Source organism: Pogona vitticeps, chromosome 2 (assembly GCF_051106095.1).
Source record: "Pogona vitticeps strain Pit_001003342236 chromosome 2, PviZW2.1, whole genome shotgun sequence".
Taxonomy (NCBI): Eukaryota; Metazoa; Chordata; class Lepidosauria; order Squamata; family Agamidae; genus Pogona; species Pogona vitticeps.
This window is the reverse complement of record NC_135784.1, coordinates 267,197,856-267,216,397: the sequence shown is the minus strand read 5'-3', so window position 1 is coordinate 267,216,397 and position 18,542 is coordinate 267,197,856. Positions and strand designations below refer to the sequence as shown.

General features: G+C 48.3%; 1 protein-coding gene across 2 annotated transcripts; it reads left to right on the top strand.

The window, feature by feature from the left end:
- Positions 1 to 1,315: 1,315 nt before the first annotated feature.
- NR2F1 (nuclear receptor subfamily 2 group F member 1) lies at positions 1,316 to 16,463 on the top strand. 2 transcript variants are annotated; one of them, XM_072992544.2, is made up of 3 exons: positions 1,316 to 1,745; positions 4,741 to 5,268; positions 11,115 to 16,463. In XM_072992544.2, the coding sequence occupies exons 1-3, from the start codon at positions 1,316 to 1,318 to the stop codon at positions 11,393 to 11,395; spliced, it is 1,239 nt and encodes a 412-aa protein (XP_072848645.1). In that variant the 3' UTR covers positions 11,396 to 16,463. The 2 variants fall into 2 exon arrangements, with proteins under 2 accessions (XP_072848645.1, XP_020648930.2); XM_020793271.3 differs by lacking the exon at positions 1,316 to 1,745 and adding an exon at positions 4,146 to 4,270.
- Positions 16,464 to 18,542: the final 2,079 nt, after the last annotated feature.

Here is an 18,542-nt window from a genome sequence, read left to right as displayed (position 1 = left end):
GAGGCGGCGGCGGCGGCGGCGGCGGCGGCGGCAGGAGCCCGAGCCGAGGAGCCGTAGAGAACAACGGCGGCGGCGGCGACAGCGGCAAAAGCCCCCCAAAGTGTCTCCTCAACTCGCCTCTCGAGCCCTCCTCGTCGCCGGAGCTTCCCGAAGCGCCTCTCCTGAATGGCTGACTGCGCGTCGCTGCCTCGGACTTGGCCCCCGGACACTCGCGCGCCCTAAGCGGCGGCGCCTCGGCCGCTGCCTCGCCGGCCTCGCTCCTGCTCCACTCCTCGCCTTGCGGCCGCGACACGGGCGCGATCCAGCGGCAGCGGCGGCGGCGGCGGCTCCCCCGGCCGGGCCCCGGCGGCTAGCAGCAGAAGCAGCGGCGGCGGCGGCGGCCGCAGCAGCACCGGCAGCTTTAACTGCAGCGGCGGCGGCGGCGGCGGCGGCGGCGGTTCGGAGCTTCGGGGTCTCCCTTTCGTCTTCCTGGCTTCTTGTCCTTCCTGCTCGCCTGCGTGCCGGGCGCCTTGCTAGCCCCCGGACGGGGCTGGGCTGGCTGGCCCGGGCGGGAGTCCGACCAGCCGATCGCCTCCTTCTCTTCCTCCGTTCCCTCCTCCTCCTCCTCCTCCTCCTCCTCCTCTTCCTCCTCCTCCTCCTCCTCCTTTCCCCCGCGGCTCCCTCTCCCCTTCCCCTTCCCCTTCTCCCTGCCCTCCCCGGGGTGACCCTCCTGAATGCCTTTCCCCCCAGCCCGCGTTGCCCTGCCTGCTTTTGCAACTTGAAGACCCAGGACACCTTCTGGACGCAGGGAGGGAGGCGAGGAAGAGGCGCCCAGGCAAGGAAGGGACCAGGCGGAGGAGGCGAGAAAACACCACCGCGGGGCCGGGGGTGGGGGGTTTGGAGCCAGAGGAGGGGGGCTGAAACCCCTCTGGAATTCCTTCGCTTCCTCCCCACCACTGCCACCACCAAGTCCGGACTTTAAAGAAACATTAGGACGAGGGGAAAGAGCTAGAAGGAGGAAGCCAGCCAGCCAGCCAGCCAGCGAGCAAGGAGGACAGGCGGGGGGCAGGGCAGGGCAAAGGAGCAGAAAGGGATCGGCGGCGGCGGCGAAGGCGAAGGCAGCGAAGAGGCGGCGGTAGCAGCAGAAGCAGCAGCCCCAGAGAGGCGGGAGGAGCCCCGATCCCTCGCCTCTGCCCCCCCAAACCCCGGCGGCCCCCCTTCTCCCACCCCACCCCATCCCCTCCCCACCCCGACCCCCACCCCACCCCCTCCTCTCCTGGCCTCTTCCCGGCAGGCAGCCCCCCCCCGTTTTTTTTTTCCTCCGTGGGCCCGAGATATGGCAATGGTAGTTAGCAGCTGGCGAGATGCGCAAGAGGACGTGGCCGGGGGCGGCCCCACCGGAGCAGCTCAGCCGGGCCGGGATCCGCAGCAAGGGGCCTCGGCGGCGCCCCACACGCCCCAGACGCCGAACCAGCCCGGTGCCCCCTCCACGCCGGGCGACAAGGGCCAGCCGCAGCAGGGCTCCGGCCAGAGCGGGCAGCAGCAGCAGCACATCGAGTGCGTGGTGTGCGGGGACAAATCCAGCGGCAAACACTACGGGCAGTTCACCTGCGAGGGCTGCAAAAGTTTCTTCAAGCGGAGCGTCCGCAGGAACTTAACGTACACTTGCCGGGCCAACCGGAACTGTCCCATCGACCAGCACCACCGCAACCAGTGCCAATACTGCCGCCTCAAGAAGTGCCTCAAAGTGGGCATGAGGCGGGAAGGTGAATATGATTTCTTCCCTATTCTACTCCCCCAGCTTGTGTGTGTGTTTGTCCAGAGCAGATGGGGGGCGGGGAGGGGGAGAGAAGGAGGGAAGGAGGGGGGGGAGGAAGGCTGTGGTCGCCCCCTCCCTCTCCTCTGAGCCCCCCATCACCACCACCACCACCCTCCATCTCTTGATTTCGTCCGAGAGATCGCTGTTGTTATTATTATTAGTGTTATCACTACGACTATTATTATTATTATTATCATCATTATCGTCATCATTATTATCAATGATGCCTCCACCAAACATCTAATGAATCTTCTACCCTTACTTCCTACCAAGGAAGCTGCCTCTTCTTTTGTCATCTTCGAGCTAGTGAAAGATAAAGAGAGGGCATATAGACAAACCGTGTTCTCTCTCTCTCTCTCTCTCTCTCTCTCTCTCTCTCTCGGGTTCCCCTTCTTCTGTTTCCTTTTCTGTTCCTTCTCTCCATTCAAAGCAGGGTGGTAGGAACCCCAGTTCCTGTCGCTCCAGTAATCTCACTCTTCCCCAGTCTGCTGAAAAGTGAACGCCATGTGTGGAGGTGGTGATGGTGGGGAAGCACTGGAAAGGGGGAATGTGTATTATGCTTCTTGTGTTTTTGGTTTCTTGCACCTTCTCGGTCTGCTAGGCTTTGTCGCGCCTCTCCTCCCCACCCACCCCACCCCGTACCTCTACCCCGCAAGAGCTGGCCTTGTTTTGACTTCCTCGTGCTTCCAAAGGAAAGTTTGTGAAATACAGTATCAGTGCTTTTACAGTTCTGCCATTTCCCACCACGAAAGCCAACCTCTGCATGTTGTTCCTTTTCTTTCGACATCGAACACCAGCATCTCTTTAAATATTGCATCCCTATATTTCTTCTTATTCTTTTTATCATCTTCATCCTCACTGCTATTATTACTATTACATTTTAGCATAAGACAGCCTGTTTCTGGAATGTGATTCCCGCCGTTTGAAAACAAAATGAACGCCTTCAGCGTTCTAATATCGAGAGCCTTCTTTCAAAGTAAAAGTGGTTTTATTTTTCACGCTTCCTTCCTAATCTGCTTTTTATTTTATTTTTAAAAATCTCTTTCCCTGTGCCAAGACTTAATTGCGGTGGTGCCTGTAGAGCCCTTAACCACCACGATCTCCAAATCTGTTTATTACTTAAAAATCAACTTCCTGACTCTGATTAAATTATGTCATAAGAGTTAAATGAGCCAAACCCTCAAATTTGTGCAGGAGAGTTAAGTTTGAATGTTTTGGAAATATTCTCACCCTTCTGCCAAAAGGAAAGTTTTTTTAAAAAAAATTAGCCACTGACAACTTCATTTGTCGCTTCAGAGAGCTGTTGGTAGGATAGGGGTCGGGGACAAACAGAGGGAGGGGAATAGTCGTAGAAAGATATGTCGGAGCAGATAATCTCCTCACTGTCTTTGAACTGTGTGTGTATTTAACTGAAACACCCAACTGCCAGGTCTGGAAATATAATTTTGCAAGGGGGGTGCAGGAAGGAGAGATTCTGACAGGTTAATGAAAATACTGTATTAGATTCCCCTTCCCTATCCAAAGTATAGTATGACTAACAATAGGAAAATCTTGTAAAATGGAAACTATTAATTTACTAGAGGTTCGAAATAACTCGTAGTGACCACCTCTTTGCCTTAAGTTACCTTTGTTTACATCCCGTGCTTTTCAATCCCTGGTTTTTAATATGTAAACACTCACAGGCAAGCACACAAACTTTGCTCAGCTCTGAGAACTCCAAGCATGCTTACGTTTTGGCTTGGTGTGGTGTGTGTGTGTGTTCCTACAGTCACAAGTGTGTGCCTTCACTCGCCAAAGCAGTGGGCAGAATTTTTGCATCTGCAACTAGGCGGAAAGGACTTAAGCGTATCCTTCTCTCCTTTGCCACTCATGTTTGGATTCTGTAAGTCCCAATCTTAATTTTAATGCCAACCTTTTCATAAACACAAGACCTGCTTTCTTTTGCCTCCTCCCCTTGGAACAGAGGAGTTTTTCATTGAAAATTAGACATGCCTATACACACACCTACAGAGAGATACGGATAACTTATCTATCTGTATTGATATCTACACGTCCAGATATTCACAACCGTAGGGATATTGAGATATATTTATATATTGAGCGGTTGGAAGGATGTACATAGAGAAGCGAAGCTGGGTCCTGGTTATTGAAGCAGAAATAGGTAGGGGGACTAGGGGAAGCTCTCAACCAACCCCACCTCCCTTCTAAACAGGGTGTGTGTGTGTGTGTGTGTGTGTGTGTGTGTGTGTGTGTGTGTGTGTGTGTGTGTGTGTATGTGTGTGTGTGTTTGCTAACTTGCTAAGTGGGACTCCGGACTGATAAATAAAGGAGTGGCTTTGCTCGATGGCCTTTCGGAATTCCCTCAACTTTGAGCGGTGCCTTGGCTGCTGACTATGGCTGCTTGGCTCTCTGGAAATAGGACGACCGAGCAACGTGGAAGTGGGGGATTCTGCTTTGCATTCCGGGGTGGAGGTGGAGGCTGCTAGCGATTATTATTATTATTATTATTATTATTATTATTATTATTATTATTATTATTATTATTATTATTATTATTATTATTATTATTATTATTATTATTATTATTATTATTATTTTAGCAGTAGTAGCATTTCACGAAGGGACACCTTGCAGGAGAGTATTCGTGTCCTCATTTGCACAACAATACAAGCGTTGCGAGATGGGGGGGAGGACTTGCGTTTGGCGCGCCTGCCACCGTCCTCCCCACCCGGATTTGTGTGTGAGAAGCAGAGAGAGCGAGAGAGAGCGAGAGAGCCGCGCGCCCTGTGCCTGTGTGCGTGCGTCCGCGTGTCTGCCTTTTGCTGGGGGAAGCAGGCTTTGCCTTGCGGGCGGCGGGCGGGCGGGCGGGCAGGCTGGGCTTCGCCAAAGCGGCTGGATGCACATTTCCTCTCCTTTTCTCTCTCTCTCCCTCTTTTCGTCAGCGGTTCAGCGAGGAAGGATGCCTCCGAGTCAGCCGAACCCGGGCCAGTACGCGCTGACCAACGGCGACCCCTTGAACGGGCACTGCTACCTGTCGGGTTACATCTCGCTGCTGCTGCGGGCCGAGCCTTACCCGACGTCCCGCTACGGGAGCCAGTGCATGCAGCCCAACAACATCATGGGCATCGAGAACATCTGCGAGCTGGCGGCGCGGCTGCTCTTCAGCGCCGTCGAGTGGGCCCGCAACATCCCTTTCTTCCCGGACCTGCAGATCACCGACCAGGTGGCCCTGCTGCGCCTCACCTGGAGCGAGCTCTTCGTCCTCAACGCCGCCCAGTGCTCCATGCCCCTGCACGTGGCCCCGCTCCTGGCCGCCGCCGGCCTCCACGCCTCGCCCATGTCCGCCGACCGCGTGGTGGCCTTCATGGACCACATCCGCATCTTCCAGGAGCAAGTGGAGAAGCTGAAGGCGCTGCACGTCGACTCCGCCGAGTACAGCTGCCTCAAAGCCATCGTCCTCTTCACGTCAGGTCAGTCCCCCAGGGGAGTGCTGGGGGGGGTGAGGTTGAGGTGGGCACAGAACTCGGGCGGGCGGCGGCAGGCCAGAGCAGCACCCACAGCCGAGCGGCAAACCTATCCTGTCCCCTTTCCCCATGGGGTTAGTTCAGAACAGGAGGGACACCCCCTGCCATGGAGACAACCCGCCCTTCCCACCGTTCCCGGATCCTTGTCCACATTCTACTAGGGGAGATCTATGTGCCCAACGCAAGCCGAATTGTAGAGCTTCCTGCAGGACCTCCGTCTTCGGCAGAAGAAGGGATCCTGTAGGATAAAGCACCGACCCAGTCCCCCTGTGTTCACCGCGTTAGAGAGGCGGATGTGGTTGGAGGTAGCTTCCTGTAGGCCTGGAATGACTTTGGTGAAGCTGAGGTGTTGCCTGGTGGAAGACTGCTTTTTTCCCCCCGGGGACTTCCCACCTGTGTGTCTGTGGTCGTGTACCTGTGTCTGCATCTGTTTGGACTGAAAGGCTAAATCTCGTGCACACCTTTTCCTGTCATGTGTGTGTATGAGAGAGAAGAAAGAACAAGGAAAGAAGGTGTTTTAAGGCCTTGTTGAAAGGTTTGCTCTGCAGCTCTTGTACAACTAAGGAAGGCAGAAGCACAAATGAATCATAAATAATGCTGCTCTTCTGCTCTCTGATTCCCTCCCCCCCATCGGAAACCATTAATATTTGCAGTTGCTGGGGTAGTTGGGGGCTCCCTCAGATCAGTTCCAGTGCCAAAAATAGGACTTTTTTCCTCCCTACTAAAAGAAAGAGAACTAGATCCGTCCTCAGGGTTGGACCAACCTGGAGACACATTTCCTCTCCTTTTCCTCTTAAAAACAACCAAAGCCAGGCCTATTAATGGGAAATGTCACAGATTGCCTCCAAAAATGTCAAATTAAGGGTAGGCGTGGATAACGTGCACGTTAGCCATTTTGCTTATGATAGATGGTTCAAATTAACTTTGTAGGTGAGTGCATTAATATTGACTTTGAAGTGCTCCAATTGGAGCCTAAAAGAATACAAGACACCCTTTATTTTTATTTATTTTTAACCTCTCTACTGATATATATAAACATCAAAGAGCAAAGAATTAGAAAGAAAAATAAGGAGGTTTGTCGGTAGTCTTTGGGACTCCTTGGGTGCATGAGAGAGAATCTAGCCCCTTAAGGGGGGGGGGGGGAGGGAAACTTTTCTGGGCGGAAAAAATATATTTTCCCTTCAGGGTTCTGGTCCGGTAAACAGGGAGCCCAGATGATAGGCAAAGGTTTCGGGAATAAAGCTGGTGGAGGCAGCTGAGAGGCCTTTAGCTGGGAAGTAGAATCCATCAATATTTGTTGCCTTTCATGCATGAGGAATAGTATTTACATTGTAGTCAAATGGCTCTTAAATTTGCACAGTATTGTACTGTAGCAAATGTAGTATTAATATCGATTTGAACATTGGATAATTTATTTAGACAGGGGGATCTCATTGTGATGCGAGATGTTGGTAGCTGTGGACTATGACTGCCCCCCCTCGTCCTTCTGGCTGCAAATGCAAGCCCGGCTCAAGGGTAGTTGTGGTGGTGGCCAGCCGTGGCAAAGAGGGTGGGAGGAAAGAAGGATGAGGGTTCTATTCTTTGCAGAGGATCAAACGCAGGTCTTAAGACAAATGGGAGATTTACGGAACAGACATTTGGGTGTGTTTTATCTTACAGCCTTTTCAGGCCAAAGCATGTTTTTGTTTTGTTTCGTTTCCACAATTGAGAGAAAGAGACCCTGTTGGCATTTTTCAGGGTGATTTAACTGGGAAGGTCCTCCTGGAGTCCCACATGCTTTCTTGTTAACCCATTTATTCATCTAGGGGTGGGGGGGGGCAGTTAGAATGAACAACTGGCCAAAGGCTTGGAGACAGAAAAAATCCAGCTTTCAGGAGGCCAAAGAGGCCTGAAAGAAAGAAGAGAAGGCAGGGCTGCTTTAGTCACCACCAAAGACCCCTGGCTAAAAAAGGGCTGACCTCCAAAGAGGCACCGTTTTTTCCCTTTTCTCAAATCCTGGCCTGGCCTTTCCTTGGATGACTTGGTAAAAACACTGTGTTGGGTCTTTTCACATCAGGGACTGACGATATATTTAATTGCACATCCTGCACCTTTTAATCAAGACCGCAGCAACTGACACTAAAGAGAAATCAACAGGAGAACAAGAGAAATAAACACATTTCCCAGTGTTTCAGTGGATATAGCGCGGGTGCCCAGAAATGTTACTGAAACTGAGGGGTAAGGCCTTTCTCCCTTCCTCTATACCCTACTCTGACCCCTTTCTCTCAAATTCCATATAAACCTATTTCTACTTAGGCCTAATCTTGTTTTGATCTCTAGCCAGACGGTAATTTATGACAAGCGTTTCGCCAAGTCATCCAACTTTTAAAGTAAATTTTGATGGATAGGAAAGCCATGTTCAGCCACCTCGTCCCTCAGGCTTTAACACAGTAACCCAACCCTTACCGTAAAGTGAGTCTTGTATCCAAATCAGTGGTGTTTAAGATGAAGGATCAATGTTTTAAATAGCTTAGAAGTGATTCAGTTTTTACCTTTCTCCAGCTTGCTACCAAGGCCACGGTTGAACTTGGGACATTATTTTTCCTGGCAATAGTTTAGAGGCTGTCCCCATGAGTCAACAAGGCCTTGAAAACAGTCTTGGCTTTGGGGTTTGCCACACACATACATGCAAACTCCATGAAAGAAAGCCCTCCTCATTTTCCCTTCACATACACACACCCTTCCACAGATAAACTCTCCTAGGATAAGATCAGATTAGATCAGATCAGATCAATAAATCTATCTGCTGCACCATAACAACTTTGATTTCTTGTTATATGAGAGTTGATTACAACTATATTTTCTGAGCACTAAACTCTCCTGGATGCGTTACATGAAATATATTCCCTGCAGTACAAAGGCCCAGGTTGGCGTGTGCCGAACAGTAATGATTATTTATTTACATCATTTCTTTGTCATAGACTGGAGGAAGAAATATTGAGAAATAATTACTGCAGGAAGAAATATGACCATCTTAAAAAATGGGGCATGCAGAATTTCCACCTCAACGACACCCCTCTTTTCTCTTCCTTTCACAACCCTCACTTCCTTCATCCTCACAGAGATGTAATTCACAGAAGGTGAATATGCATTGCTATCCTTCTTTGGTCTATTTCATCTTAACTCAATCAGCTAATCGATCAGATAGCATAGATTGTTTAATTAATTTTCAGATCCTCTTGTTATGCAGCAGGAGTTGAAAGCATCCTCCAATTCCCTTTGCCTGGGAATTTGGAGGTGAGGATTAAGTCCCTCTGAACAGAATCATACTTTGTGTAAGAGATGCCAAATAAAATTTCAGGCTACTGTTTTAGACACCTGGAAGAAGTGGGTGAAAAAAAGCTACGGTACAACAGGTTGAAGAAACATTTTATAAATTATAAAGGAAGAGAGGTGCTTCCTGTGCATTTTTGTTCTCTGGCCTTGGGCTGGAGGTAAAAAAAAAAAGGGGGGGGGATAAAATAATTCACCATCCTAGGAAATGAGGTACGGGAACCTCCACCAAAACAGGCCAATTAGGAAGCCTTCAGGACCCTTTCTACTGGTTGTTTCTAAAAGCTGGGTTGGCAGTTCTTTATCATAAACATCAAATACTGTATGAAGCTAGAAGTTGGGTGTAGGGGCAGGAAATAATCTTTGACAGACACCAGAGACTTCCCTCTGCTGACCACAAATGGGGCCAGGCTGCCTTCTCTGCAGGTGCAGGTGTGCTTGGCAACCTGTTTCCTTGCCCGCCGAACCCCTTCACCTCCATCCCCACCACCACTTTAGCTGTTGCAAATGATCGCTGCATTTATGGCAAAAATATGGATTAGCACAACAGTCAGGTGTGGGTAATTGTAGATCTAAGTGCTCTGTGGTCTGCAGCTTGGATCCTCAGAAGCCCATGGATTACAGTTTAGGAGTTTTGGGGGGTTTTTGTTTTGTTTTCAGTTTGCACTTGAGGAAAACAGTGTGGATGTGAAGGTATTTGGCAATTATTCTGAAGCCAGGTCTGAAAAGGGGAAGACACCCCCACCGCTCAAAAGCAAAAATAAACCATATAGTGAAGCACAAAAATAAATGATATATAATATGCTGTATATTACATATACAGACAGGCAAGGCAAACCTGTGTGCATGCGCGCCCACATGCCGCACCCCCAGTGTTTGAATACATTTGCAGTGATTCTTTACGGTCATCATTTTGCATTTGCAGTGCTGCAACGTCCTTTTGGGGGCCATTACGCAGCGATTAATTCATATATAGATCTCGATATTAGAAAAGGCTGCCTTTGATCTGCGCTAAACCGTCTTACTCTCTGACTGCTAGCTTGTGATCCGGGTGTTTTGAAGTATTTATTATTAATGTAAGAAAACAGATCTTGTATTTGAACGAGGGAGGAGACAACCGCCCTAAGGTTTCTAGTCCTGAAATAATCCACTCTGTGTGACTTCCACTTTCTCCTCCTGGCTCCCACCATAATATTGCATGGAGATTTAGATAGCTCGATTTTTTTAAAATGGGGGAGAAGTAAAGGATTGCCCCTCAACTCTTTCTGCTGTGACCTAGACGGAAAGGCAGAAGGGAGGCGGAGAAAGAAAGACAGAGAGAGAGAGAGAGGAAGAAGAAGAAGAAGAGGGTCATATTTTTTCTGTCGGGGTGGGTGCGTCTTATGACGCAGTTGTCCTGCCAAGCAGGAGACGTTCTGTTGGAGGTGGAGGTGAGCCGGGCACCTCCATGAGCCCATGGCGGCCTGGCCTTCTTTTCCGAGGGAGCTTTAGCCCCGCCAGTTCAAGCTGTGCAGCCGGCGCAGCTTTGTGCGTGCAAGCGAGCGAGCGAGCGAGAGCAGCTGCAGACGCCAGCTTAGCACAGGCTTGAGGCGCGGGGATGGGGGGGGGCGAGGAGAGGGAGAGAACTGAGCTATCTTCCTGGCAATGATTATACAGCTTACAGAGATGTGACCAATGTTCAATTACTCGATCTCTGAGATCCCGACGAGACAAAGCAAGCCCCCACCCCCATCCCCGCGCGCGTCTCTCTTTCTCTCTGTGTGTGTGTCGGAAATGGAAATAGGAGCCTTTCGTGCGAGCGACTCCAAATCCTCGCCTGGCTCGGAGCTCATTTCTGCACGCGCCTGCTTGGCCCCATTTTTTCCACCCCGAAGCCTTTTCCTCTAGCTGATGGTGCGGGGGGGGGGGCGGAATGGCGGGCTAGGAAGACTTAAAGAGAGGGGGAGAAGGAAGAGGGGGGGGCACTGGTGTCTGTGTTTGACTGCCCGTCTGTCTTGCAAAAGGTGCGGAGGAGAAGAGGCCGAGATTGTGTTTGTATACGTGTGTGTGTGTGCGTGTGTGCCGGATGATAAGAATAGGCTGTAGTTCTAGCGAGCAAGCAGCATCCGTCCCTGGTTGGGGCCAGGTTGCTGCTTGCCTGCCTGCCTGGCTGGGGAAAGATGGCTCCGGTTCCCCTCCCGGCTGCCTTTCTGCGTCTTCCATTATTTATTTGCAAGGTGAAGGAAGCAACACAAAGAGAGTGGGAGGGGGCGGGAGGGGGCGTCTGGGGTCGCGGCTGCTCGGCTGCTCCTGTCTGCTCGCTGTAGAGGCGGGGGGGGGGAGAGAGATCTGCGGGGCTGCTGGCTCGGTGCCGTGGCCACCACTCGCTAACCGTGTCGCCCCTCTTGTGTGTGTGTGCGTGCGTCTCTCTCCCTTTCTTTCTCTCCCCCCCCCCCCCGGGCTCCTCGCCGCCGCCGCCGCCGCCGCCTCCCCCCGGGCAGATGCCTGTGGCCTGTCGGACGCGGCGCACATCGAAAGCCTGCAGGAGAAATCCCAGTGCGCCCTGGAGGAATACGTGCGGAGCCAGTACCCCAATCAGCCCAGCCGCTTCGGGAAACTGCTCCTCCGGCTGCCTTCGCTGCGCACCGTCTCCTCGTCGGTCATCGAGCAGCTCTTCTTCGTCCGCTTGGTAGGTAAAACCCCCATCGAGACGCTCATCCGAGACATGCTGCTCTCCGGCAGCAGCTTCAACTGGCCTTACATGTCCATCCAGTGTTCCTAGAGCACGACGCCTCGGGGCCTCCCTCGCCTAGAGACCCGGCGGACAGGCCTCCAGCGGCGCCATAGACCGGCCCAGTCCACCCCGGGGGCGCGCACACAGCTGGGTGGGGTGGGGTGTCCCGAGAGAGAGAGTGAGAAAGAAAGAAAGAAAGAAAAGAGGGAGAGGGAGAGGGAGAGGGAGCGAAAAGGAAAGGGAGGAAAGAAAGAAAGAAAGAAAGAAAAGAGGGTGCGAAGAGAGACAGAGACACAGAGAGATGTGTGTTATCTCAGAAACCCTTGAATTGGATGGACTCGCTTAGGATCAAACCCCTGGCTGAGAGGCGGAATGGCGCAATGAACACCTCCTGTGTGTGGAGCAAGCCTGAGACGGGGAACTCTGAACAATTTGTTTTAAAAAAAGAAAAGACCTAAGGAATTTTAATATAAACCCCCCACCACCCCCAAAAGAAGAATAGAACGGATTTTCTTGGATTTATGATGGACTGAGGTGGAGATCGTCTGTACAGCAAACAAAACACACAGTTTAAAACAAAAACAAATGCAGAACTGAAGTCGAATTGACTGGTGCAGGGAAGGGGCGGGAACGGGAGGGGGACCCACAGGCAAACACTTACCACAAACATTGTTCTTCATTTTGTAAAATATTAGGCTTTATTTTCACTTTTTTTGTAAAATTTAAAATATAATATGCTCATAAAGGAGAAGGAAAAAAAACCACAAGAAACAAAACAAGAATTGGGGCGGGGGAGGAAATAACATTTTCCAAATACTTATTAAAAAAAACCAAGGAATTGTTCTGTGTGTATGTATCTATATCTGTTTTGTATTTTTTTTTCTGGTTCCAAACCAGGCTTCCTGTGATTCTATACTAATAATTTTTGATATAACCCTTTGCTTCTTATAAATGAGTGCGATATATGTTGTTGAAGCTGTTCTTCAAGAATTAAAATTGAAGTGAGAATTTAAACATAAAAATAAAAGAATTTAGCAAAAAAAAAAAAATAAGAGCCCCAAACACACCATGAACAACAAAATGCCATGTGGGTCCATGAGTTTCTGTTCCTTGAAGCAGGACCCACTGTTCGAGTTTCTGGGCAAATGGTCAGGTTTTTTACTCCCTACACTGAGTCTTTTTGTAGGTTTCACCAGAACTTTAAGGGGTGGGAATGTTTTTTTCCCCAAACAAATAAATACACTGGCCACGGTGCTGGTGAGGTGTACGTATCTCTTGGCATTCCCAGGCTGTCTGGTGTTTATGTGAGTTTGATGATAAAAAGCAGAAGAAAAAGCTACGCAAGGACTGGGGAATGGAATCCTTTTAGCCTACTGATTGTCTCCAATCCTTCTGTGTGCATAATCTGGGATACAAATGGAAAAGAATTTACCAATACAGTACTTTGGAATGTCTTCCCCACCACCACCACCCGCTTCCCAGTTTTGAATTAACTCAACTGTTTTATTTAATTCCAATCCTGCACACCCACACAGAAACACACAAAATGCTGGGGGGGGGGCTGGGTGCCAGTGTCAAAGGTGGACATTTTAATCCTGGTACAAGATCTGGTTGTAAAGGGTAGTGCCTTTTACCACTAGTAAACTATCCTCATATGCCTTATCTTTTCTGTGTAGTTAGCAAGGGTGATGATTCTCTTTTGCTGAAGGGACTTGTGCCTACAAGAGAAATCAAGGGTTGGAAATGTGGTAGTTATGACTGTGTGTTAAAATGAGAGAGAAAGAGAGAGAGAGAGATGTTTGGTCATGTGTACATGCCCAAGGACACGCCTGTGCCCTTATTCCGGTGGGCACATGTAGGCCTTTCCTTGAATCCTAATGTTGTGTCTCCTTCAAAAGTCCCCCCTTTCTCTCCCCCCCATGCACCAGTCTTTCTCCCAGTGGAACCCCTTTTGAAGGTAAAGACTTTCCCAAGGTTTTGAGCTGGTTGCTGCCGATCTCTGTAACAGCTTTCAGCACATTAATGTTTTATAGGATCTCAGACAGAGCTGTAGGAACACACACTCTGCCAAGGGAGCGCTTTCTTAACGTATTAATAAAGCCAAATCTTTAAAAATAACACTCGCGGTCCCACCGCCACCACACCTCCCATTCTCCAGTCTCTCGCTAGACCTCCCATCGTTTCCAGCGATGAGGCAGGATTTTCAATTGGAAAAGGCACTAGCAATGCCTCTTTCCTCTTAATTTGCTGTCTACACTCTCCCTCCTACGCAGCAACCCTCCGCCTTTTGAAAGGGGGGGGGGTGTTGCATTAACAAGAACCTTCAGTCCAACCCGCTTGGGGTATTTTTAATATTCTAGACGCAGTAGATCGGAGGAGAGAGAGAGAGAGAGAAAGAGAGCGAGCACATTTCTAGATGGTGGGCAGTTACAGCTGCATAATCACCACTGCCAGCAGGCAGAGTCTGTATGGACTACTCAATTTCAATAGGCAGGCTAGAAAATGCACACGTTGGCCTTTATTGGCGAAGAATCTGGGTTTGAGTGACCCGCTGCCAAAGCCTGGGGTGCCTCTAATTTTCAAGACAAGAAAGGGTAGAGTGCCAGCATCATCACAGGCCTTTTAGGACTAGACAGTCCTTGGGAAAGCTGATGGGTTGATGATGCTTGGGAAACAGAAGCCTCCAAAGTGTTCTCTATCCATCAGAAGTATATGCATGGCAACAGCATCAGGGGTGGGAGGTGGAATTCAAAATAACATGTTTCACAGTTCACCCTCTTCATTTTCCCCACCTTCATTCATTTTTCAACTTTATGGAAGACAATAATACAAATCGATTTTATTTTTCAAAAATGCAAGAGAAAGAGAGAGGGAAAGAGAAAGAGGTAACTAACCAGGACTGAATAGACAGTAGGAAAGGACTATGTTTTTCTACAGTTGGGATTTTCCTCTGTCCTCAAACTTATCTGCCAAGTGCTACAAAACTCTGTCCTAGACTTGCCAATTTGCTTCAGGAAAATGCTTGTGCTGGGAATAGTTTGGCTCACAACAGCAGCAACATCTCAGCCCCTTGGGCTTTCAGGAAGGGACCCCAGGACAGAGGTCTGATGGCTCAGTGAAGCCCCTCCAAATGCTTGTTTAAAAGCCAAAACGTCCTCACTAGGTATTGAAAATTGGTCACCGCACACATCCCCAGCCCATCCAGCACCCAACTTCTACTGAAATGGATGCAAAGTGCATGATATTTAGTGTCTCAAACCAAAATGTTGTCTGCCTCTTTCTTAAGGGGTGTTTTATTCTTCTTTGTTGCATTGATAGGGGCCCTTCTTCCAAAAATAAAATTAAAATGGCCAGTTCTCAGCTGCTCCAGAATATGTCAGCCACTTTAGAAAATCCTAAAATAAGCTTTCAACCACACTTTTTGCTTCCTCTCAAACTGACTGGGCCTTCTACGAATTCACAGCACACATTTGCACTCGTGATGCATTGTCTAATAGAACCAGATTTGAGGCCTACATGGAAATAAATCTTCACATTTTCTCAAACCCAAATAAACCAGGTGGTGGTCGTGGTGATGCCTTTGCACTGTAGAGACTTAAGTGCTTGCAAGCTGACAGTTGCATTAATCCTATAGAGCAAAAGTTTAAGATGAACCTAACGTAAACTGCATTAGAACCCACAGTACTTAATGGAATGAGGCCTTTGAATTGATGTTTAGTCACTAGATGGTTTTTACTTAGGTCTGGCTTGTAAATGGAGTACTCTCTAAAAGTCAAAGAGATTGGCTACCACCCCAGTCATAGGCATGGTGGATGGAAGTCAGTTCTATCAATCGGACTTGATTCCACCTAAAATACATAGGATTAATTTATGACTGGATTTCAGCTTTACTGGGTTGTACAGAGAGCCTTAGCAGTTTTTATAGCAAAAAGGTTGTCTCACTGGGCTGCAAAGTTAGTGATATGAGAGGGCAAGATCTTTTTCACAATATCCCCAAATAATTGTGTTTATAAGAACCTAAGAGCCCAATTGTTGATAGCTTTGAGTTAGGCAAGAGGGAAAGAAAGAAAGGACAAGCTTTGTTGAGTCACACCTAACCACATGTCATAGAAGTGAGAGATTAATAAACGTTGTGGACTGAGTCCCGTCCATGTAAAAATACTGTACTCAGACAGAGATATTTAGCACAGTGAAGAGCTTTGAAGCAGAGGGTCATCCTTCTTGGCAAAAGGCAAATCTAGGTTGTTCCCCTCTTAGTTCTGAGTCATCAAGAAGAAAATAGAATTCATGGCTTTAATCCAAAGTCTCCGCCTTTTTGCCATGCATTTCTCTCTTTAAATTATTAGAAAGTACCATATGAAAGTAAAAAAGGATCCAGTTTTTGCAGGCAACACATTCAGGGAGTGGGTGAGAACTTTACCTTTCTTTGAAGTGTTTGGAAAGTGTTAAAGATTTATACTGCTTTCTTGGAAATTTAAAAAAAAAACAAAAGGGAAAGAAAAAGGGAAATTGCAATGGAGAAAGCAGAAAGACATTTTCCCAAAGAATTAGCCACCGACTGACAGCTCCCTGACCCGCCTGGTAATTCTGGGCAAACAGTCATGTAGACCTTTCAGAACTAACTAACGAGTAGTCCTTTCAGAAGGTTGCTGTCTGGTGCATATATTTTACTTAAAAGCCAATCTCCTTGATCTGTGGTTTGAGACTGCGACATTGTATTTTATTAAAGGAGCCTAAAAGAAATGTATCTTCTTTTTTAAAAAAAGAAAAAGGAAGAAAAAATAAATAAGAGTTTCAGCTGTTCTGTCTTTGGACTTCTAGACGATCCTACCACCACCATGTTTGACTGCTGCTTTTGTAAGGGAAAGAAATCTTATTTTCTCCTCTTCTTCCTCTTCCAAAAAGGAAAAAAAAGACTGAATGAAATATGTTCTCTCTTCATCTGTGTCATCAACCTTGCTACCAGGAATCTGAGTGTAATTGAAAAGAGAAAAAGCAACCACATCCAGATGTTAAATGGAATATTTATTGAATTCTGCTTTGTAAACTGCATTAGGATTTTTAAAATGAAAAGTGGTCTTAACATGAATAAAATATTAAAGAAATAGAATATAAATATTTGTATAAATATAGTATATATAATATATATGTACAATTATATTTTATTTTTATTTTTTAATGAATGGGTTGCCAGAGATTTCCTCTGACCTTACGATCCTGGAAGATTTTCGAGGTTTCCCCGAGCCCGGCTTTTCCAACTTTGCCTAGGGTTTCCAGGCAGTGGGTGGCTTAACAAGACCTTTCGGGGGAGGGGTGCCCAGAGAGAGGAGAGAGACGGGATCACCAGTGGAAGGAAACCAATAAAACTCTTGTTTAAAGAGCTTGCTCCGGATCCGTGCAGTTCGCCGGCTCTTTGACGGGGGAAGTTAAAGAGTTTTATTCCTAAATGAGTTAAAGAGTCATTTACTTCTGTCGTGTTCTATTCATCAACCCGCAAGTCGAGAGCCTCGGAACATGGACCTATTTGTTTGCTTACACAACCAGCTGGGCGCAATTTCACGTCTGAGATATCTATCTGAAAGCGCGCCTCGTTTATTATCCTTACTTGTCAGCGAACCTATTTTCAAAGTTGGGGAAATCCTTGACGCCTCTGGAATTAAATATTTTCCCTAAATTCTCTCGTCCAATAATTCTCTCCCTACCCACCCACCCTTCGTGTCCATCAAGAGAGAGAGCCAGCAGAAAGCACCTGGAAAGGGAAATATTGAAGTAAAGCTGGAAGGAGGCAAAGTGACGTTAGTAACGCTTCTCTTTCGCCTGTTCTCCTTTCTCCAACTCCCCCTTCCTCTACACACACGCACTCCTTGTCTGATTTCTATTTTGGATGCCTGAAAGTTCCTTAAAAATATCCGAATTAAAAAGGAAGGATTCTGCTCCTCGCAGGCACCTCCAAAGCAGACTTTCTCAGGGGTAAGTCTCCCCCAGTTCAGTGAAAAGAAATTCCCAGCGAGGCGACAAGCCGATACTCATTTACGTGGGATACTGAATTCAGAGGGAGTTACTTATGAGTAATGATGCCTAAAATTGTGCTCACAGCCTGGTGTAGAGGGTTACAAAGCCAACCTTCTGCTCCGTGTTTGCGTGTATAGGAACCCAGTTCCTCTTGGGCAAGGTGCAGGCATCTGTGCCAGGGGGAGCAGAGAGAGGAAGTGGGAGATCACTCGAACTGTTGAGGAGAGTTAGGTGGTGGTTTTTGCTTGTTTGCTTTGATCTGTATCTTTTGGTCTTCATTTTCTGTTTGACATCCAGCTAGCACTGGCCAGTACGTCGAGTTTCTGGAGCTGATAATGTTCAGGGTAAAGGCCCCGATCCTGTAAATACACTCTTAGGTCGGAGATAGGCTCAGTCCCAAGTAACTTCTGCTGAGTTCAGCTGGCCTTCTTCCTTCGGGAAAAGGGCCGCTTTCCGAGGAGATCTCCCTTCTGTTGGTTATGAGAGAACCAGGCATTTCACTCGGTGGAAAGGCTGTCTGGTCTCTTCTCTCCTCCTCCTCCCCTTCCCCACCCACGTGGTTTCCATTAGAAACACAAAGCTATAACACAGAAAGGCGCAAATCGGTTTATAAATATAATTGCTAGGAAAGAAAGCAATTAACAGAGAGGACGGGGAGAAATTGGCTCTCCCCTCCACACACATCGTTGAAAAATAAGGATAACATGAAGAAGCCTAGCCAAACTGACATGCAGCAATGGTGGCTATATAACACTATATACACTATATTCGGGGGGGGGGGCGGGGCGCAGAGGCCTCCCTCTATCCCAATTAAACCGGAGCATCCCGTCTCAAACTTCAAGGCATACAACTGGAGGCGGTGGAGAGAGATCAGCTGAACCACGAGAGAGTTCTCGGGAAGCAGAGAAAACTGGCCACTGGCTGGAAGCGGTCCTTGTCTGTTGATTTAGGAAGACATTTGCTGTATATAACGTTTAAAGCTGATAATATCGTTGCTCAGGCAGATAAATAAAGCACTGGCCAAACCTTGAGGTCAGCGATCGATCCTACTGCTTCGAGAGGGCGGAGGAAAATTGTGTGTCTCTGTTTGGCAGAGGAAGGCCAAAGAGCCGGAAACCTACGTAGCACAACCTCAAATACTGTACTGCAGTCTGTACTAGTCCAAGCCATCCTGCCATGTTCC

Excerpts from the sequence above, each read along its gene's own strand:
- NR2F1 (XM_072992544.2), top strand. The coding sequence starts at position 1,316 with ATGGCAATGGTAGTTAGCAGCTGGCGAGATGCGCAAGAGGACGTGGCC. Across the intron at positions 1,746-4,740 it reads AGTGGGCATGAGGCGGGAAG|CGGTTCAGCGAGGAAGGATG; the intron begins GTGAATATGATT and ends TCTTTTCGTCAG. Across the intron at positions 5,269-11,114 it reads CATCGTCCTCTTCACGTCAG|ATGCCTGTGGCCTGTCGGAC; the intron begins GTCAGTCCCCCA and ends CCCCCCGGGCAG.